Raw genomic sequence first — 23,538 nt, forward strand, 5'->3', positions numbered from 1 at the left:
GGTGGGTGGGGGTGTTTAAAGGGACACACAGAACATGCTGGAAACTCTGTACCTTTCAATGTGCCTTCAGAGAGGGCCCAACTCACCCCCGGAACCAATAAATCTAGAGGAATGAGACTGTGTTAGTCAGGGAGAAGCAGAAGAAAGCTAGGAAGAAAGGATGAGTTGGAAACAGGAGAGAGTCAAAGAGAGAGAAAGAGGGAAAGAGGGATGGAGTAAGGCCAGAAGGAAGCGATGAAAGATTAAGCTGGTTTATGTTCCTACGTTTTGTCTTTCCAGTGATTCTGAGTCCAGTTCTTTAGAATAACACGTTTTTGTTTCGTGACAATCAGGACGCCGTTGACTCATAAACCGAAGTTCTCAAACCCAAGGCAGACATTTACAACCACCCTACGAACTGTACTCTTTTGAGTTGCACCAGTAGGTTGTCTCTTTGTGTGAGCAACCTTACCTTTTTGTGTTGCTATTTTGCTAATAAACCAACATTCAGCCCTTTTTCCTCCCTGCTGTGTATAAAAAAGGTTTCCTGGCAAAACCCCCCCCCCCAAAAAAACACCGGGCCAGGAAAAAAAGAAGACGAACTTTTCAATCAAAAATAGAAAAAAGTAAAAACAGGGAAGCAAACTTAGACATATGGCAGGTTTTGTGTGCGTCTGAAAAAAAAGGGGCATCTTGAGTTATCAAGTGTACGTGTGTTAGACTGAGTGTGCAAGGGTCTGCGAGAGTTTCTCGATTGATTGGACACCCTTGGCAGACACCTCCTGAAAAAGGAAGATCAGTTTCTATCTGTATTTCTCAAGAGTCGAAACATTCCTATCGTCAAATAAAATGATCATGTCATATAGACGGAAACAAAGGGATTTTTTTCAGTTTCAAGAAACCAATAGTGTCCACTGCTCCTTGCAGAAATTTTTAATAAAGTGCCTTTGGATTAAGTTGGAAAAATACTGGAAGTATGGGCACAAAATTCACAAAAAGTCTAATGCTAGCACTTTAGTTTTTGCATATAGGAGGCAGTGGAAAGAATTAAAAAAAACAAACCAAGCAGTTTGTCACCAACTCCTATACAGCCGGAGGGGAGGGGGAACGGGCAGGGAATCAACGCTAACTCCTACAAATCTCACCCAAAGTGATCTCAGATCTTAGCTACGTGAAAACAAAGGGGAGACTCTTCGTTTTCTTCCCAGATTTTAGTCTATCCCTGCCCCTGCGGCTGTACTAAACCACATGCAGAAGAGGGGAAGGGAGGGGGATTGTCTTGTTTTTGTTTAGGGCGGTTAAATGATCAACAACTCCCCCTCCCTCTAGCTCTGTATACCCACCACCATGCAAGCCCCGTCTGTCAGCACTCATTGGGCATGCTCCAAGGGGCCATCCCAAGCACGGCGTCTATGGTAAACCAGGCAAGGTAAGGGAGAAGGGAAGGGGGGTGAGGGGGCTAACGCCAGTAGTCAGCTGTCCTACCTCTGCAAACCGGCCGATTATGGAAGCTTTACTTAACATCCAGCTTGATCAATTTGATGCTGGAGTTGAAGAAAAGCCTCCACAGTCTGAAGCAGAGTCTGCAGAGCCAGAACAGGTGACCACCAGACAACAACAAAAACTAGCTAGAGGGCCTACGAGGAAAAGAAAAGGGGATGGAAGGGGAAGGGGAAGGTTCTACCGCAGAGCAGCAACTGTAGTTGGTACTAGCTCACTAACTGCGTTCTTCCAGATTCGGCCAAACCAAATCAAAAAGCAAAAAAGGAAAAAAATAGGCTCAGGCTCAAATCAAGCAGGACTCAGAAAGATGTGGAAAGACTACCGACCAGCCAGCTCCTTCTCCTTACTCCGTCTCTTTTTCTCCATGCGTTTCAGTCTCTTCTCCTCCCTGCGCTTGGCCTCCTCAGCCTCCTGGTGGCGCCGGCACTTGTGGAAGTTCTCCACCACGACACCCACGAACATGTTGAGCACAAAGAAGGCTACAATCAGCAGGAAGGAGATGAAGTAGAGTAGCATCCATGGGTTGTGGTTCATTCTCGGCTGAAACACACACAGGATACAGAGCATTTTGTAGACAGTTACAGTAGAAGCCTTCTTTAAATTCTAACTCATGAATGACAGCTAACAGATTGTGAACCTGTGCATTTCTGCGTGAGAGTGTTTAAACATATTAACCTGTATGTCAACTCCTACAGCGTCCAGACCATCATACATAATGTCCACCCAGCCGTCTTTTGATGCCAGAACAAACAGAGACATCAAGGCCTGAGACAGAGAAAGGGAAGAAACAATGAGAGAGTAATACATAAACTGAAATGCTTGTGAAAATGTAATTTCGAAGCAGCTCAACAAAACATTTGTTTATGGATTTACTGATTGGAAATCTCACCTGTCCAAGGTTGTCAAAGTTGTACTTGTGTCTGACCCATTTGTAGCTGGCCTGCAAACACTCTGACTTGTTAGTGATATTCTGTACACTCTCTCCTTGACACACGAAGAACTTCCCCTTGAAGAGCTGGTGAGAAAAAACAAACTGACCCGTTATTTTACAGTGACCGTCAACAGAAAACTGATTCATAAAAGTACTTCATGCTGTTTTTAGTATGCTTGGTTTCAGACATTTTTCATATCATCGAATACATAGTATATTTCCAGAAGATTCATACAGTTTCATTTTCCCCCAGTATCTCTACCCAACATTTTTCTTGCTTGTTTGTTTGTTTTCTTTCTCTCTTTAAACCTGCACAGTAGCGCTCTAGTTAGGTGATATCCATGTTTGACAAGAGCCATCTTTTATTGATAAAGAATGCAGCTGTTTTCAGCAATAGAATACCATCCTGTTTGCTGCAGTGAGAATAGATAGAAGTTTGGGTCCGCAGTAAAAGTTTAACTCTGGTATTGAAGCGACACTGAGAGGTACTTGTGATACAGGAGGACACAGTCTCCTCAACAGAACAGCAGAAACACCTTCTCAGAAACCTTTAACATCCTGTCTTCCAGTTACACCACATTTATGGGTTTTGATACTTTTGGACAGAGGTAGGTTAGCTGTCGTTTCTAAGCCGCTTCCCCCCTGGACAAAAACACACTAACACCAATTAATATCTGTTTGTGTCTGACTGGGAAAGGTTACAATTGGCATTCTTGGGACAAATGACTGCAGAAGTCAAAAGTATTTATCGGCTCCAGCGCTGATGGAAATATGACACCCAGGTGGACAAGGCCCTTTTTTCCAGCATAATGGTGACACGCCGCCACAATCTCCACCCAAACAGCACTCTAGCATTGTTCCAAATAAGTCTTCACTGAGTTTGAATAAGGAACAGACATTAAAAAAGTAACCATCATTAACAATTTCACTTGCCTCCATGCTAATTTCTACTGCTTACTTAGGGTGCATTTGTGACACTGAATTTCACCCCGAAAATCCCAATAGGCATACCCAGCTGCAGAGATGTGTACAAGGCCCTGATCTGCTAGCAATGGGAAAGGAGTCTTTTGCCTATATTTAGCGTGTTTTTCTGCATTTAAAAAACTCTGCATATAAATGTTCATTTTGGTGGAAAAAAGGTACATGTTTCCGGTCTTTCTGCTAAGCTAACCTAACCGGCTGCTGGCTGTATATGTATATTTACTGTACTTGGCACAGCACCCTGCCAGGCTGTGCGAGTAGCCCAGGGTCAGGTTGTAAAAGGTTCGGGTTAGGGCACTAGCTGGGATTCAGGTCTTCCAAAAGTGCTTCCTGGAAACCTAAATACCAAAGACAGGAATGGCTGCTTGGTATGAAATGTATATAAGAAATGATTGGCTACTGAATGGCCACACTTGCACTGACAACATTTAGAACGTTTTCAACACTGGAGGTTAAGGGCGGTGCAGTGAATTCTATGGATGCTCTTTAGCGACAGCTCCCAGTGACTGCTTCATGGCATTGTCACAGCCATTAACCCTTTGTGACACCGCTTTACTTGGACAGATGGTTTATGGACATAAACATGCTGATAGACAGGAGCCTGCAGTATGCCAAGGGCACATAGCTCGTTGGTATAGATTGGTCCTTGGGCTGTTAGCCATGAAATCTCTACTGCAACCAGATAAGCATACATAAGTGTCCTACCCTGTGAGTTATAATGTGTGGAGGGCATGGAAAAACAATTTTCTGCTAAGATTCCATGATGTATGGACTACCAAGATGGGATAGGAGAAAGTGAAGAATTGAGGGAATATTTGTCACATGTCAAACTGTTGCAGTGTGGCAGGAGGAGGGTAATGTTTCTGTCAGTGCCATCCAGACAGCTTTTACATCCCTCCTCCTCACCCTCTCCACACCCTCCCCACTCTGCTCTCACCTGTACTCCTAGGATGCCAAAGATAATGAAGAAGGCGCAGCAAATGACCACAATGTTGCCGATGGGCTTCAGTGACGACATCAGAGTCTCCACCACCAGCTTCAGCCCCGGGGCTCTGCTGATCACACTGAAACACAGCATATAATAGCATATTAATGCACAGCCTTTCTGCGTATGTGTGCTTGTGCAGGGTTTTCTCAGGTCACTTACAATACGGTTCATACCAGATGGAGCAGGGATGCCTGCAGCGTTCCAACACGCAACCCCCACACACCCCCAGGCCCTCACCCTGTCTGCACACACCCATACACACACATATATACACTAATTCCCCTTGTTTACCACAGCCAGAAACCCTTTTTCTCATTTGCAAACATTTCAGAACTTTTTAAACCTAAACACCTGTTGGCTTACAAATTAACTTCTCTTTCATTCACTCCTGCTCCTCTTTAAAATAAACCATCTTTTTCTCTCTTCCACCTCTCTTTCTGCCGCCTTTCATTTCTGCAGTCAAGGAAACAGACACATCTAATTAAGCCAATGGACTGATGAGGATGTTTAATTAGTGCCAGCATGGCACCCGGCGCAGCACTGCACTGCAGCTGAGCTTCTCCGACAGGGTATAAACACAAACGCACACACACTATGTAAAAACCTGCCAATTCACACACACCAATCTGCACAGGCTTTCACACAGAAAACACAGATGTGCGTGCTCTGCCTTTGTCTATTAGTCTTTGTCTGCCTTGTATGTTTTCCCCTGAGCAGACAGTTGAGTGAATGGAAAGTCAATAGCACATTAAGAGAAGACATGAGATAATAAAAGGCCAGGATGGATCACTGATCAATAGACCTGATCAGAGAATAACAAGCCTATGGCTACACCTCATCATTTTGATGTTCTATTGAGAGTCATGCTGGGGTGCAGTACCACTGCTCAGCTATGGAGGGTACTAGTGTTCAAGAACTGCATCGACATGTGTCTCCTTTTGGATTGATGCAGCTGTATTTGTATTAGATTCCTCAGCAACGGCAGTCATCTAAGTCAGGTTCTTATCTACAGAAAAGTTTATCCTTATATTTAAGCAATTGTGATATATCTCTTTACAGTGGAATAGATATGCTAAACACTTCAAGGATCGGTTGCAGACACTTGTTTAATCCAGCTTTTTAGGTCAAATGGCTAATTATGTTTCAAAGGTGTTTTTATTGTTCTTTTGAGTGCATATTTGCTGTTGATCCAGTGCAACTGGTGATCCTTGCATTAGTGTGCATGCCTCCCTAAATAATTAAGATAATGACAAAAGTGAGAAGAAAAAGAAACACTAGCTTGAGAGCAGAATAAATATCCTAAAATTGAAGAGAGAAAGACAAGTACAACATGTTGGGGGAGTCAGCACTCTTGCAGTCCATCAAGGACAGAATCACATCGTTTACAGCTCAGTCCCTCAGATCACACAAAAAAAATATGTTTGCACATACTGCTGCTTTGCATATGAAAACCCCCAGGCCAACCTCCCTACCTCTTTACATCATGTTCTCCTTTTGAGCTCCAGTCTGACAAATACGCCAAAGTGAAAAGGCTTATTAAGGAGGAGAACGGAGGAGAGACGAGCCTCTTATTCTGAGTCAATACACTCTGATGATGCAGTACGTGAAGGACACACACTGCGATGGGCTCCTCTCTGTCAAGTCTATTTGCATATGACACGAAAAGCAGGATGAGGATGGAGGGAGCCAGAAGGAGAAAAGTTAGCGCTCATTTCTTCTAATCTACCTCTCTGCATAATTTCATAGCGGCTCACAGCGTGTCCTTGTTTTGTGTGCTATACAAAGGAGCGGGAAAGAGTCTGCCGTAATGCACCACACCTGCACAAGTGCGCCACCCATCTCTCTCCTCCACCAGCACAGTGAGGAAGGAGAACAACAAGTCGGGCATAAGTGGCAGGCATGTTCCCACAGCGCAAACCCTGGGTGTAATTAAGAGACGCAGGGAGATAGAAATAGGGAATAGAGGGAGGAGAGGAGGGCTGCTTGGTAGCAGGGATACACAGGGAATAAAAAATGAGGCAGCTGCTATTTTCTCGCTGTTCTTTGTCTAAATTTTGTTTCTCACTCCACCTTGCTGTGTAAATTTCTCTCATGTTTTTCAACCTAGAGCTGTCCTTTCTCTTCAGCTGTCAAATTCTACCACCCACCGTTCTCGTGCCCGTCGGTAAATGAGCGAAATGTATACTGTAGGCAAATTAATTCAGGTTTCACACAAACATAATCCAAAAGTCATGACTTAATTGGCCACAACTGGTCACCTGCAAGGTGTGAGGGTCAAATAACATCCACACTATAGTGAGCAAGCACCTAAACCTTTGGATAATTACATCATAATTAAGTGACAGATGAGCTAAAATGTTGAGGCGACAGGGGTCAGCCACATGGAGGGGTTATCAACAAAGAAACCTGTTCAGCCCTGACCCCACAAACACCACAAAGCTGTTTAGACCAGTCTGCCTGCAAAGAAGCCTGGGAGAGTGGCAGGTACAATTAATGGATACACAGCGGTGGTGGTGCGGAGGGGTTTCTAGGCTGTAGCTGGCTTGTCGATAAGGTGTAGGTGGTGTTGGGTGACATAAAAGTGCCACTTGGTGACACAGGGTACAACCCTCTAGGCCTTCCCTGAGGCCCACCCTCAGGTCTGGTTGTGGGCTTGATAAATGACTGCAGAAGTGTGTGTGTGTGTGTCCTGTTAAACAAAGCTGATACATCATTCTGTCACATGCACAAACGCACACACCCTTGCACCCCTGCGGACCCTCTCTTGTGCATTTTAATGTTGTCAACGATATTCCTAATGAGAAACAGACACCTGCACACAAACACACTCACAAAGTCACCTGCTTGCTGCAGCTACACTCACACAAACACATGTAGCAAGCAATTCAAGAATATGATGATGATGCTTGCTATTGTGAACCCTACGTGCACTGCGCTGCCAGAGGGGAAAACACAGACAAGCTCATATTTAATTCAAACAGCCGGTGTCTGCCACAATCGACGAGGAATGACACCAAGCTGATAACAAAACACAGAGGCAGGATGGCAAAGCAATGTCTGCCTCGTCTTATGTTTGACAGCAGAATTTGGAGAATTTGGGGGAAAAACAGTTTTTAACTTAAAAGCATAGTTTTACCAAAATGGCAAACATGTTGTTAAAGATATTATAGCCTTACTGTGTAGCCATTAAGTTATTATTAAATCAGATTTAATTCCTCTTTTTTGAAATGACATCTAACATATATCAGGATTTTTTTTTTTTTTTTTTCAGTTTTTTTTTTTATATTTATGTCTGCCTCAGAGACTTTGGATTCAAGTTGATTCGATTACACAAAAATGAGCCTATTAGCCACAATTTAACTATCTGGAATGTTAATTTGAAATGAAGTCCACCAATAATGAACACTGAAGTATCACTGACTGACTCTGTGTTTTGTTTACCGACCTAACAAATCAGCAGAACTTTTGATGATGCACAATATTAACTTCGGGTGTGGGTCATATTTTGATAGTGGCAAACAGTTACCTAGCGTATTTTGGTATGCTAAGACTAAGTTGCCAGTTTAATTGGGATGAAATGCCAAACTGGTAATGCAGAGGACAAAGCCTCCATATCTTTATTGTGTTTAGATCAGGGGTTCTCAAACTTATTACCCAAAGGTCTACATCTGATTTTAATCCAAAGTCAGAGGTCTGGAACAACTTTAAATAATGGAATGTTCTGTGCAGACCTTGCAGCTACATTTACACTAGTTGTAGAAATTGAGAAAAAATGTTATGCGAGCGGTTACGTTAGTCGGAGGCGTCCACGTGGGGAAGACAGACAGGACACTCGGCCGAATGCAATGATTGGTCGGAATTTTCTTAGAACCATATGAGAATGGTAGAATTATGAGTTTTTGTCTCTGGTGGAATTCACTTGCATTTTAGTGTGCCATCAGCTTATTAATAGCATTTTAACCTAAACAAAGAAAAGTGTAAAATTTCCAGAATGGTAAGTGCCGCTTTAAGTAACTGAAATAACACGTCTTCCAAATGTTTCCTGCCAACATCATCTTGACGAAGAATAACAACACTTAGTTATGAGGTAAAGAGAACAAAATCCAATGGCCGCATAACGTCATAATGTTAACATAAACACAACATGATATTCAACAGCAATACAATCAAATACAATATGAAACATCTTTAGACATTTAAAATATCTTCAACCTGATTTTCATTCCAACCAAAATTTAACGTTTGTGCAACATAAGAGTCCAGCGTTTTTCTGATGTCATATAAATAATGTCCGGTGCCAGCTGGGTTGGGGTATCGCTGTGAATGATCTCCAGCTACACTGTAAGTTACTAACAATTCGTTGATCAGTAGAAGATTTATTCATAAAGAGAACTTTGCACTTCGTGTGCTGAGTCCAGACTGACTTTCCGTTCAGTCTGGACGCAGACCTTGCTGTGGACTTAGAGAAGCCCTGGTTTAGACTTTTAGATCATACCTGTTAGATGGTGTTTTTTGAGGAAGACTATCCTCCCCCCGAAACGCCCGGATAGGTCATTTGTAAAAGCAGCGTAATATAACCCATATTCATGTTTATTGTTAGGTGGCAGCCTCAGGTGGGTGTAGTGATAATAATGGGAACAAAGGAGGAAGTCAGGTGACGTACTAAAAAGAGTGACAAAGACTGGGAAAGAGGTAGATCGGTGGGTCAAACAAGCACAGGACTTTGACCCAAGAGACCACTCTTGGTCTCCCATGTGAAACCAAAAGTCAACGTTAAGTTATTTTAAGATGTGTATATCAGTTACATATTTAACTGATGCCATGCATGTAGAGTACTTAACTTACGTCACATATTTAAAGTAAGTTACGTGTGGAACTTAAGATATTTAACAAATGCATCTATTTTAACCAAAACTATGACCTTTTCCTAAACCTAACTAAGCTGTGACCTTTTCACAGTGTTAACCACGTGTTTAAATCTGTTAACAATCATGTAAGTAATTTTCTTCTGCCGCGGGTAGATGCACTAATTTAGGAAACATTCCTGCTGATCATATTAGAAGGTAAGAACAGACGACCTATGTGGTTGTATAGATTGCAAGACTTGTTTTGGAAACAGGCACTTGTTCCCAATACATTGTGGGGTATGTGACAGTAAGACTCTGTGCCTACTTCCCATTCATTTTCACATTGGCCCATAGTGTACTATAGAGTTTTTGCCATATTTATTTAGAGGCAGTTTTGGATGCATCAATTTAGCCACCCAATCACCAAATACTAACAAACGGATCCATCCTTGTGTTGTTGTTGTGTTTGGCAGAAGCACTTGTACAGTAGGTCCACAAATGTTTTGCTCCCCAAAGGAATGTTTGTTGACTACTTAAACTGAAACATGGCTTTAATGTAACCCAAGCAGTAATTTTACTGTGTTGACCAGACTGAATTATCTTTAACAGGGTTTTAAGTACCTGCGGTACACTATTACCAAGCCATACAGTATACCCACAGCAGCACACTAACAGTTTAATATGCTACAGCCTTTAATGCTCTGCTCCTCCTTTTGGATTGAAAGTTAATTACTACCTTAAAAAATGATTTTACAGTATTACTTTCGTGTAACTCATCTGCAGCCTCAGCGGAGGGGAGAGCCAAGCAACCAAGCTCTGCTTATTCCTCTTTCTTTTTCCATCCTTTCCTGTTTTTCCCTCACTCTCTCTCTGCCTGTCTTCATACAGTCTTCATAATCCCATTTCTCTCTCTCTGCCATGCTGCATTTTTCTCAAACTGAAGACATCATTCCCCAGAGAAGTGATTGCCCTTTGCTCTCGAGAATATTTCCCCCAAACTTGTAATTGCTACATGTTTCCTAATCTGACTTTAAAACCTTCCCTACTCGACATTAATACAGCCTCAGCCTTGCTGTCCTGCGGGGATTAAATAAGAGGATTCAGCAGCAGTTAGAATCAGGTACTCTTTTCAAGTGCTCAGTTTGTCGCAGTTGCACCAGATCTAATTAGAAAGCCTCTTGTTTGACAGCAAGTGCACTTTTTAATGTCACATTAACATTTCACTTGCAAGTTAACAGCATGCTAGTTTCAGTAATCAGGGACCACAGTGGCAATCAAACCACATTCTGAAGTATGTTGAAGTATGTTGTGTATGTGCTCACTCTTTTCTGACACACTGTCCATTGCTGCTTTTCTATAGCATTTCAGAAGACCCTCCACCCACTCACTTGTAGGCTCTGAGTTCAACTATAGGGGGATGTTATTACCATCACTCCCCACTCCCTCCTTTCCTTGTGAGGAGTGAGGAGGTCAGAGTCTAGACGACACACATAAGCATTATTTTACATTCACATAATAATAACCTAATCCACACAAGTTGGCTGACTGAATTACAGAACGGACAGTAGGTCAAAGTTGAAGTAAGGAAGTGAGTCTGTAGGTTAACACTGATAAATGTTTTACCAAATACTTTGGCTAAAATTTAGACAGAATTGTCAACATATACGAGAGACCAACGTACCTACCTCAATCTAGCCCTATTTTAAGTTCACATTGATGCGTAGTCATGTCAGCATACTTGTTTTGCCGGAGCTTTAAGACTGGAGCTGAGCAAAGTAAAACAATGTTGAATCCAAATTCACATGTCAGCCTGGATAGCAGCATCTATCTTGTCTATAGCTGGCACCATTGTTATTTCCTCAGTTATGGGTCACAGCATGACAATGCTTAACAGCAGTTAGTCTCACTTGTAGCGCTGACTGGCTAATTGTTAGTAGGGCAGAGTACCATTCACATTTGAACCGGTATGGTTCCAGTACCTGTAATTTGGTACTAGTGCCTGATAACCCTAACCATACAGCACTTTACTTTCTCTGTTATAAAACAAAATGCCATCATTAATCAAGCTGAAGGGGTGATGTAGTAAACTAAAAAGCAATTCTGCTCCTTTACTGTTTTAAAATCACACACAGAGCTCATCTTCTGTCACTGTCTGTCCGTCTACTTGTGTACGTGTGTGTGTGTGTGTGTGTGTGTGTGTGTGTGTGTGTGTGTGTGTGTATGTATGTATGTGCGTCTGGTCATCCAGCAGTGGTACTATAGTATTACTGAAATTATAAATAAGGTATGAAGTGTGCACTGCACATGAGACCATTTTTGATGATCACCTCTGTCCAGTCCTTTTGTCTTATCATATTTAACCAAAGCTGTCTTTGTTTTTGTTGATGGGCCGTGGCAGCTGGCATGTGATAGAAATTGAAGTTTTGAGTCATGACTCCTTCTATTCTAGCTCCCAATAACACAAGACGACATTTTGAGACTCCTATGTAGCTGACAGCCCTGTGGTTGTGAGTCATGTTTTGCGTCCAGCTGATAAAATGACGTCAGTCTGATGTCGGCCCTAAAAGGGTCTATAAACTGAAATCATACTTTCACATACATACCAAACTATGTCCACTGTCTGTCCTGCTCAGACTGTAACAATTGTCACTTATCATTGATGAGTGCTTCTGTGGCAGTATTCTTGAGCATAAGTCAGCAAAGCACACTGCATACTTGCAAATACATGTACACCTAATGTGAAGCACAAACAAATTCACTACCTAGTTCACACGCCAATGTTACAGTATAAACGCAAAGAAGAAAGTAACTGTTTGAAGGCAGGGAGGAAAGTCCTGGCAAAAGATTTCCCTTTCATGTCAAAGGTGAAAGTTACAAAAGCAAAAGAAGATGAAAAGATCAGTGGTGTTTAGTGGGTAAATTTGGCAGGAAGAAGATGAATATTTGATTTGTGTGCTCTTCTTTAGAACTGCAATAAATATTCAAGAGAGGGCAAAGCCTAGAGAGCTCCCCTTCACAAGATGAGACACCAAGCGTGCGGCTGTGAGCCAAGTCAAGCATGATGCTACATGCATGCAAATGGCACACGCGTGAACACACACTGAGGCTAAAACTAAGGACAAAGAAGTGCACGCATGTGAAGACCCTGTCTGGTATTTCATAAAGACACACATTCTAGATTTCCCTCTGCACCCACACATACACACACATTTGGAAACGTAAGTGCAAATACAGCCTCCAAATTGGTGATTTCCGCCTTACTTCTGCTCAAATAAACATAGCTGTGCAATTGTGTACACGCTGACAATAACACATGCATGAACGCACACGAAAATAAATGCCTACACACACACACACACACACACACACACACACACACACACACACATACATCTCCCAAAAGCTCCAAAAGGTGGTACATGTCAGAGCTGAGAGAAAGCTCAGTTTGTTCCACCTCCGTTTTAAAACAAAACATCCATATCAGGCACTTTCTTCATCCCAGGAGTCTGGGAAATGGAGAGACTCAAACCTATATACAGTATATGTGGTCGGTTTGTTCTGGCCTTTTAATATTTCCCACCAAGAAGGTCAGACATTTAAGTATTTTGTGGTAAGACTTTATTTTGTGATTCCTATCAACAGCTTCAGGGCTGGTTTCTCAGTGTGTTTGTTTGTCTTTAAATTTCGGCGTCCCCAGGAGAGCCACTTACCGTAGTGGCCTCAGGGTCCTCAGCAGCCTCAGCACTCTGAGCATGCCCAGGATCTTGGTACCAGAGTTGGAGATGAGAGACACGAGGATGTCGATAACAGAGATCATCACCAACATCCCATCCAGAATGTTCCAGCTGCTCCTCAGGTAGGCCTTGTCCCCAAAACACCAGCCCAAAGCTACGATCTGGAAACAGATGGCACACAGAGGCATGACACATGGACATACAGCAGAGTGGAGTTAGTGTATCCTATTGAGGCAGCAGAAAGCTCAAAGGGTAAACTGCTGCGTTACCAATATTATTTTGATACATTTAAATTGAAATATCAACTCTAAATGTTAGTGGCATAAAATGATACACAAATCAGTGATTCAATATATATTTTTGTGTGAGCGTTTGCAGATTTATTTGTTATCAAGACATCTTTTGCTTTTATTATGCTTAATGTCCTGTATGCACAGCATTGTAGATTGTTTTCTTCCAACTTGGCAGCGAAGATCAGAAAAGCTGCAAGCTTTTTCAACCCGCATTTCTAATTCTATAGGTACCACTCATCATTTATTCTACCCATAATGCAATTTGCATTCCAGAAAATAATAGAGACTGGCTCACTTGTTGTTTTTTTTGTAGCTGAAACGTATTAAATCAGGCCACGACAGCTATCTTTGCTTCATGCATTTCTTATCACCTAATGTAACCAAAGAGATGAGAGAGCAAGAGAAAAAGTGGGAGATGGATAGAGGATAATTTACATTAGGTGATGCTAATTAATGCATGACGGTATATGCAGTATATGACTGGGAATCATCAAAGAGGCTGATCATATTTGATGAGCAGAAACAGATCTCAGACAGCTACTACTGACTCTTCACTGTGTGTATTCAGTGTTTGAAAAAAGTGCATCCCATTATTAGGCCTAAATATCTGACATAATTATACTTTATGTGAGTATATCTATTTAATGATACATTATATTTCTACTACCCTACGTTTAAGAGGGAGATATTGTACTTTATACCTCATTATATTTAACCCATGGAAATAATATCCTGCAATTCCTAATTTAGGTGATTTAAGTTGCCCACATCTTTTAACACCAAACTATGACATGATTTTAGAACACTATTTTAAAATGAAATAACACAACCAGTACTCTGCGTGTGTGCTTGTGTGTACGGGCCCCACGTTCGTGAGCCCGCCAATCGCACTGGGACCAAAAATAGAGACAGAGGCTTTGAATGAGTGACATCCATGAACTTTCCTCCCCTCTGCCTCCGCTCGCTCCCGCCTACGCCTGCATGGACCTCCATTCAAAGCTGGTCCATTTGAATACTGGCGAGACAATCCTCCGCTTAGCATTATGAAACAGCCCTGAGTGTGTGTGTGTACAGTGTGTATGTTCACTGTCTGTTTGAGTCTCAATCTCTTCTCTTCCTCCCTTTCCTCACTCTGAACTCTGTTTTCTTTTGTATTTTTGGGGCTTACAGTGCATGCGGGTATCAGGCAGATAGCTGTATTTTCTCTACAGCTTTGTGTCTGAGCGGTTTGTGGAGTCTGGTGCCGGTTTCTCCATCTTATGCAAAATTTGTACATTGTGAGTGAACACAGATGCTTCATCTTGTTCCTTTCAAAGCTGGGGACAAACGATGAGGTACAGTACCAAAAAAATCCTGAGCTGCCAAATATTTTGTGGCAAAAGAGCTGATGTCTACTGAGTGAGTGAGAACAGAAATTAGTGATGACTTCATGGAAGAATGAAAAGCAAACACACATTTAAATGATGACCATAAGCAGTCAGTGGCCATAGCGTGCAAGCTTGACACTCCACAGAATCAATATTTAGTAGTACGTGGCATCCCATTAAATAAAAGAACAAAACTCTTTCACCAAATTTGACTGGGCTTTAGAAAGTAACCCAAGAGGACTCTCACAGAAAGGTTTTACAATCTAACATGTCAGTGGAAATCCAGAGTGTCTCACCTTTATAGTCATCTCAGCCACAAAAATTGCCGTGAAGATGTAGTTTGATAATTTTAGGAAGATCCGCTCCTGCAGTAAAGAAGGAAGAGAAACCTGGATGAGTGAGGTACATGCTAACACTTTTAATGACTTGAAATTCACATTTTTTGTTCTAAGCATGTTTTTCTACTGAATTTGTTCTTTGTGTGCTTCTAAATTGATCTGAATAATGTATGAGGGAGCTATTTTCCTCATGCAGTATTTGAAAACATCTTTGTACAAACATCTCTGTTGCACTCACTAATGATGGCTGGCAGGCAATTATAAAGTTTACTATGTATTATCACTGCAGGAAAATTCAAACAAGGCATCTAATATCTAAGCGTAAAATCTTAAAAGTTTCCTTTTACTGGTGGAAAAAAACATTATCTTTAGTTTTTCACAGTGCAAATAAACTTGTAAGTATTCTCTGAATTAAATCATTTGCACCGTGGACAAGCGGCATCGTATCACCTGTGGAACACTTGGTGAAACGCTTTAGTGTTGAGAAGCGAAAATTTTAGGCTGAAATTGGCAGTTTTCCAATTAAACCAGCATGTCGTTTATTTTTTTTTATCAGAGATAAATAGGCAGTTCAGAAAGCAAGCACCATCATGTTGTTTTGTGAATGTGCACACAACACAATACCATCAGGACTGAGTGAATACATCTCCTTCTATATGCACTTTATTGCACTCCATGCTTCCCTGTTGCCTGAGGCAGCATGGCTCAGTGGTGTGTGCGCAGTGCACGCAGGGGAGGATGGGATCCTATTTACTGAGCTAAACAAGGACTTAAGATAAAAAACAAGCAATCTAGAAAGAATAAAATCCCTTCACTGACTGCTTATTTACCCTACTTCCCCTCTGTCTGAGGAGACACAACCCCTTCCTGCCACTGACTGTCTATGTACTGGATATGTGTCTGGTGTGTGCATGTGAGCGGGTGTAGGTGGCTGCCTTTCCCACGGCCTCTAAGTAACATCACCCATGCTCCGAGGAACACAAAATCACACACATAAACACAGAGATGGCAGTCCTGCAGCGTTTTCTCTGGGAATGTCAGGCATGACATCACTGGGAATGCTGGCGTTGAGAGGGTTTATAAATTCCAGTCTTGACAGCAGCCATTCCTGTCCTCTGTGAACGAGTTTTCATAGTTTCATTCATTAGGAACTAACAGGCATGTGGTATAGAATGACAGAGGAGCAAGAGATACAGAAGTTAAAATTCAGGCTGTATGCCTTGATGAAACATGAATTCCCTGGTCAATAGCCTAAATTTGTCAGTCCAATCACTTTCTGGAAAACAGCCGGTTGATTTAGGTGTGTACAGTATAATCATGTTACCAGGTGTAGCCTACAAGCTGTTAACTTTAGATCTAGGTTTAGATTTAGATCAGTTTAAAAATATACACCCTGCTGTGCCAGAAATACTGTAAATGGCTGAGGCCACGTTATCTAACAAGCCTGAAAAAATAACACAGTATTAACTCGAAGTTACCCATTGCATAATGCATGTGCTTACAGTATATTTGGCCAAATAAATTGGAGAAAATAATGAAAAATAAATTGCATTTTAGTTAGATAGCCTGCAAAAATTTAGGTAATTTTTCCCCCATACTTAACATTATGCTGAGGCTACATATTGGCCCACAGAAATGAACAAAATGATGAAAAAAGCTAACTTAACAATGTTGAACAAGGTGAGAACTTGCTCCAAAATTATGTTATATGTATGCTGATTTAAACTGAACAAATAGCTTGCTAACTGAAAAAAATGAACGCTACATGTAAATTACTGGAGCCAGTTTGGCTAGCTAGCATGCAAAAGTTAAGCATTCACTAAAGCTACACTAATTTTTTCCATGTAGGTATGTTCAGCAAACTGAAATAACCAACATGATTTTTTTAAATTTAGAATTATTCACAAATTCTGGGTTTTCACTAACAGGCTGGTAAATTTGGTTCTTGAAATCTCAACAAATATGTTAGCTAGCTAGCTGAAATACCGCATACTGCTAAAGTTAGCTGTAGTCATGTTAGTTAATGTTAGCCCTCAAAACTGAAGCAAGGTATCACTTTTAACATTACTTTACTTTCTTTACTTACATCTTGGCTGACTGAAATGAACAAAATGATAAAATAAACGAAAATAAACTGAGACTGTCCTCTGTAGCAGGCTAAATAAGGTTTGTTAAGGTTTGTTTGCATGTAAATAGCTGTAGCTAACGTTAGATGTTTTCGCTAGCTAGCTAGCCGAACAAAATTAAACACATAATCAACAAGTTTACTGTAGCTTTTTTTCCAATATGTATACTTACATTTTGGCTAACTGAAATTAAATAAAAAGAAGACCGAGGACTGAAAGCAAGAGAGAAAACTTTCATACAGCAGACATTTTGACTTGTCATAGTTGGAAAATCACAGGTGTTACTAATAACACTAACAATGGCTCTGTTTTAATCAAGAGCTCCAGTGAGAGGGACAGTGAGCAAGCATGCAGATACAATAATCCTGAAATCAGAGCAACTAAATGGAGTTCAGCCATCTTTACTTTTATTATTTACACCTGTGTTGTTCCTACTGTGAAAATGGCCTATTGTGTCAGATGGTGAAAGGAATCCAAAGCTCTCTCAACAGTAGTAAACCGTCTCCCTCTTGCCCCCCTCCCATTCCTCATAATAGTGGTGGTGTCATTCCCAGTTCAACCATGTATGTACCGACTGGCATCCAGTGTGTCTGACCACAATTTAGGGAACTACAAGCCAGCAGCCTATACAGCTCATTCTAGCTCAGCCTGGTTTGACATAATGCTGAACATAATGACATAGACCAGAAATGATTTTGCTTAGTAACAAGCCAGGGAAAACAATACCTAATACTATACACTTCCAGAGGGTAATCTACAATGTTCCACGAGGCATTCTACACTGCTGGAGAGGTACAGTATCTCTCTCTAATTTTTAGGGAGCTCAACACTCTGTATGATAGCAATAATTTAGTAGATGACTGTACAGGAATACATTGTTATATAAAAATCTTGCTTAATGCAGCATTCAATTATGCAATTACCTACCCTTCCTGCATTCCTAAGCAGCAGAAAAGAGTCGGCCCACACCTCCTGGAAAGCTTTAATCATGGCCCAGCATGTAGCGCTATCTCTCTGTCTCAATGTTGATGACGTGGACGCAGAAAACTTAGATTGATTGTGTTTTATACTGGTGATGCTGATATAATTCAATTTAGAACTCTAGACAGTGATGTATTGTCCCCTAGCTCAATTAGGAATAATAAATCATAATAGGTGGTATAATCATCCTCAATCATTTCCACTAAGCAACAGGAAGACAGTATCCAAGCAACATCCAGCACCAAACCAAAACAGCAATGCACTGCAAGCCAAACACAAAGTGTGTGACATAACTTCCAAGACCATAAACTAATTATTCAGCCTGCATTCCGCACTAAAACGCTTTATCTCTAAATTGACTTACTGACTAAATTTCTATTTAAAGAATATAACATGTGTCTTTTGTCAGGCTGGCACCATGGGTGATGTTAAGCAGGTACTTCAAATGAGAAGCGGCGGACTGATAAATTATACATGTTGGGCTGTTATACACAGCCCAAACAGAATCAGCGAGTGGAAATCGATTCGCAATCGGCTTCATTAATTCAAAACAACCCACACAGGCAACCAAATAGCAGCATGCAATGACCACCCGGCCAAATGAGATCTGGAGCAATAAGCATCGCAGCTCAAAACTGTAATGACTGCTCGTTCTCTTGTTTCGGGCTGCTTGCTGCGTCATACATTTCCATCTCATTTCAATAATGGCCTCAGGGTGCAGACCGGACACGACGGCCACGGCAGGAAGCTGACAAAATGTATGTGCATGCGAAAGTACTGCACTCTGATGTGAATGTTAGGGTGCCTGCTGTGGTGGACTTTGCACATTTGTAGTTACAGACCTGTGTGTGCAGAGGTGAGGGGTAAGAAATCATCCCATATATATACTGTATGTGTGTGTGATCTTTGTGCCCTGATTAAACGGGGCTCCATTTGTAAAACATCTCCTTTCCTCGACATTAGCCACGTACGCCAGCCCACAGACAATTGAATCAATTACAACGGCACTGTCTCCTCCGTGTTTCAGTCGCAAAACAAGCAGAACGGAGCGTTCCAGCGAGATTGGACTGCAATTAGGTCCATCCACGGAACACCTCGCTCAGTGAGGAAAAAAAAATCAAACAGTGATAATTATTGTGTTTATGTATGGAGCGGCTGGACTGGGCTCCGATGTTAAAGCTAGAAGTATGAAAGGACACACACTTAGATGTGTGTGTGCGTGTGTGTTGCTGCAAGGCATTCAGCCAGGCCTCCTCTATTTGAAGGGATGGTGCATTGGCTAAGGAGGTGATGGTGTTGATGATGCAGTGCAGTAGACACAGAGGTGTAGCACACATTACCCAAAGCTACTGGCTCACGGTCAAACAGGAGTGGTTCCCTGCTTACATGGTGTTCCACTTCTTTTCTCTTTGGAGAGTAAACTACTGTAGTAATTTTGTTTTGGACGAGTGTGTGTGTTTGTTTGAACAGCCATCAAGGTTGAACTTGTTGACAGGTACATCGTCCTTTTTTTCTCCCTTTCTGTTGAGGTTTTTTAGGCTGCCAGTGAGTATTTTATAATGGATTCAACATAGATATTCACACATTTATTACATTTCTGTATTATAAATATGTAATATATGTGTTTATGCTTCTTTGTGTTTCTACCTATCTTTCATCTTGACTTCTGACTTTTTTCTTTCTCTCTTCTTCTCGTGCTTGTCATTGAAGACTGAAGGCAACACATTCAAGCTGAATCTTTTCATAGACTCTTAACTCTAACTTTACAGAGCAAAAGGTCATATAATGTGAAGCTAACTGGGTGTTTGTACTGTTGTTTTTAGACTCACAGCAGTGGTGATGCTAGGTCTCTCGATGGCGATGGTGATGCAGTTGAGGAAGATAATGACCAACACAATATGGTCAAACATCTTGTGGGTGATAATCTTATTGCACAGGATGCGAAACCTGGAAAAAACAACAAAAAAACAACAACAGAGAAATGATAAATAGGTATCCATCCAAAACAAGCAACTGCACTAACAAGTGAGTTTCTTAATAAAGGCAAAGATTCCTTCGGTTTTAGGGGAGGGAGTAGATATATTTAACAATTTTTAACTAAACACAAATTATTCAAAACTGATTTGTATTTGTCTTCAAACATGTCTGAAGGGAATTTTAAAGTATCAATTTAGTAAAAGTATCAATACTGCTATATATATATATATATATATATATATATAGATATACATATATATAATTTGTGCTTTACAGTTGGATACTTTCACCAATCAGTCAAGTTTCAGTTTACATCCATGTCTGTCCAGGCTCATACAATTATTTATATCAGCAAAAGACTATTTATATCAGCAAAACCAATGTGCCTGTGATGGACTACCATAGGAACAAGATTGAACAAAGAAGCTGTAGCCATGATAATGACTCTAATATAGATGTTGCTTCAAAGAGGCAGCATATTCTTAAACATGGATGTTTCAATATACACCTTCAATTCAGCAGGACAGAAGATCTATACAGTTTCAAAGTGGACACCCAAGATTAGATTCACCAATTCAGTATCTGACCAAATGTCCCTTTTGTTCCTGAGTTATGACGTTGAGTAATGGCCAGAAAAGTGTTTTTGTAGAACATTGTGGTGACACAGTGAAGTTGACCTTTGACTTTTTGGATAAAAAAATGCCATCACTTCATCATTGTGTCCTATTAGACATTTGTGTGAAATCTGGTCATAATTAGGGAATGAATTCTCAAGTCATGGCAGATGTTTTTGAGGTCCCAGTGACCTTAAGCATCAATCACCAAATTCTAATCAGTTTATCCTTGAGTTCCAGTGGACGTTTGTGTCAAATTTGAAGAAATTCCCTCAAGGTGCTTTTGAGATATTGCAATCACCAGAATGAAACGGACGAGGTCACAGTGACCATGACCTTTGACCACCCAAATCTAGTCACTACATGATTGGCTCCAAGTGGACGTTTGTGCCAAATTTCAAGAATCAAATGGGGTGAGTAACTGATAAACAAATGATCATTTTGGAGGTTAGTAATCAGTAATCATTTCATCTGTGGATGTTTGTGCCAGATTTAAAAGAATTCCCTCAAGGTGTTCTTAAGATATCGCCTTCACAAGAATAAGACGGACAAGGTCACAATGATCTTAAACTCTGACCTGTGACCACTAAAATCCAGCTACTTGATTCTTGAGCCCAACTGCACATTTGTGCCAAATTTGAAGAAATCCACTCAAGGCGTTCTTGAGATACTGCGATCAATACAATGCCTCCAGCCACGGCTATTGCTGGTGCAGGGGCGTTAAAAATGGGAACAAACGAAGAACTGTATTTCTAGTTTTGTTCAGTGCATATACTAATGAGTAGTTTAACATATACTGCATCATATTTTTAAGATTATCATGTGTTTACTGTGCAAAATCTTAATCTGCAATGTCTCTTAAATGTTCCTGTGAACTGTAGTGGAGTGCTCAGTCCAGGTATGTTCTAAGAAAAACCTGAAATAAAAAACAACACTGTACAAGGACATTTACTGAAACGCTGTCCACAGTAATGAATGATTCTCATTCAATTTAAGAGCGCTTGTCTCACATATAGTAACCCTGTAATGAACCGCTGTAGAATTAGGAGTCATTAATTATGTCTGACTTTCATTACCCGACATGAGAAGGTTCCCAAGCTTTTAGCTCACGACAACTGAGAGAAAGAAAGAGGGAATGCTTGTTATATACAGTGGAAAGGATTAAACTGTGTGTCAAATCCGCTTTGATGGCTCATATTGGTGTACAGCGGGGAACAATATTGTAAGGCTCAGATCTGGATTTTTGGCTTTATTTGGCAACGCAGGCACCATTGTGTCAACACTTGCTGAGTCTGAGTGTATGTATGCGTGTCATCTGACTTTGATAAGCATTATGCAAACAGTAGACAGACTGGATGAGCTAATTCCTCTTTGACATCTGCACGTCAGAGCCTTGATGCTAAAGAATTCATGTGTTATCCTCAAGCAGGAGGGAGGAAGGTCACATGGGAAACACACGCCTCTGATTCCATGGTTTGAAAGTGGGCTGAGAACTTCAATGTCAAGTTCAAATGGCCTGAGACTTACAAAAACACACCAAAAAAACACAGGAAAAAACTGTCACCACGTGCTCAAGCAAAGAGCAAAAATATTTCTGACCTGAGATTTGAAAAAACCCCAACACTGACATCTTGATGCGTGAATGTTTATATGAAAGGATTTTGTTTGCTTTTTGCTTCCCCTCATTTACTGACCTTTTGAGTTTTCCGGCATCAATACCTCACCTGCTTCTAAATGACAGCTGACATGATTGATTACAGTTAGTTTTATACTTCTGAAATATCACTAAGAGTGTCCAAACACTACCAATTAAAAGTTGCAAATCTGTACATTTCAACACTTTTCCCCCAAAGTGTTAGTTGATTTTTACATCATCAGCCAACTCTTGGTGTTCCTCATCTACTTTATTTTTATATTCTTTTTAATCTTTGAACGTCTCTGGTGTTTTTGCACCAGAAATCACCTGTCACTCTAACAGTGTAGGCGGTGGTGTGACATGTTTGCTTGGATCTTGTGCTGAACAAGTCTGTTTGTTGGCGCTCACTCAGGTCCTGGCGTGACCTCTTTGCAGGGGTGGGTAATAACCAGATAAAGTGGGACCAAGTCCTTGTATTGCAAATCACAGGTACATTTGAAGCCTCTGCATTCAAGTCCCAAGTCAAATCAGGCATGTCCCAATTCAATGCCTAAACTTTGAGTTTCAAGTCCTGAACAAGGCATAATATGCTCTTAGCCAAATTTTACACCTCTTTAAAAACATAGTTGGTAATATATTAAATTTACATAAATCAAAAATGCTCCTTTTTTGTGTATTTACTTGTTAAAACAAGTTTGTTGGAAGTTGTTGCGTCTTTATCTGTAATTTTCAACCATGTTTTGCATACTGCAATGTGGTTTTTGCTGACCACCACATAGTTTTTGTATGTGAATAAAATTATCCATGGTATCATTTTTTTCTAATTGATAAGTAATAAAAAGTCTGTCATATTTCCCTCCTGCAACTTGAAACTTGATTGGATACTGTAGCACTGATTTAAACAAAGTCAATCTGGGAAATCTGTGTTGACTTGCTGGGAATGAATAGAGTTAATTTTACTTGATTCATATGGGGAAATTGATTACTCTGAACAATTAATCATTGGGTTTGAGGGAAGGTATAAAATATTTTCAAGTCAAAAGGCTCAAGTCATGAGTCACTGATGTTTAAGTCCAAGTTGAGTTGCAAGTCTTTTTTGATTTTGTCAAATCAAGTCTAAAGTCATCAAATTTGTGACTTCAGTCTGATTCGAGTCCAAGTCATGTGACTCAAGTCAACACATATGGTAGTATCGCATAACAAGTAATGCACATGAGTAGAAAAGCAACTTTTTTAGAGAATG

At 40.8% G+C, this 23,538-nt stretch overlaps 1 protein-coding gene across 12 annotated transcripts in view; it reads right to left on the bottom strand.

The window, feature by feature from the left end:
• The window catches only part of cacna1g (calcium channel, voltage-dependent, T type, alpha 1G subunit), a 213,037-nt gene that overhangs the window by 54,206 nt on the left and 135,293 nt on the right, over nt 1-23,538 (bottom strand). For 9 of the 12 annotated variants that reach the window (XM_049562754.1, XM_049562752.1, XM_049562751.1 and 6 more), the window contains 7 exons: nt 19,898-20,015; nt 14,920-14,988; nt 12,940-13,124; nt 4,332-4,458; nt 2,372-2,497; nt 2,158-2,247; nt 1,809-2,022 (listed from right to left, as the gene is read on the bottom strand). In XM_049562754.1, the coding sequence (XP_049418711.1) occupies nt 1,809-2,022; nt 2,158-2,247; nt 2,372-2,497; nt 4,332-4,458; nt 12,940-13,124; nt 14,920-14,988; nt 19,898-20,015 (929 nt within the window). The remainder of the gene's footprint in view (nt 1-1,808; nt 2,023-2,157; nt 2,248-2,371; nt 2,498-4,331; nt 4,459-12,939; nt 13,125-14,919; nt 14,989-19,897; nt 20,016-23,538) is intronic. The other 3 variants (XM_049562757.1, XM_049562750.1, XM_049562749.1) reach the window with 1 other exon arrangement.

The sequence above is a fragment of the Epinephelus fuscoguttatus genome, linkage group LG20, assembly GCF_011397635.1.
Source record: "Epinephelus fuscoguttatus linkage group LG20, E.fuscoguttatus.final_Chr_v1".
Lineage (NCBI taxonomy): Eukaryota > Metazoa > Chordata > Actinopteri > Perciformes > Serranidae > Epinephelus > Epinephelus fuscoguttatus.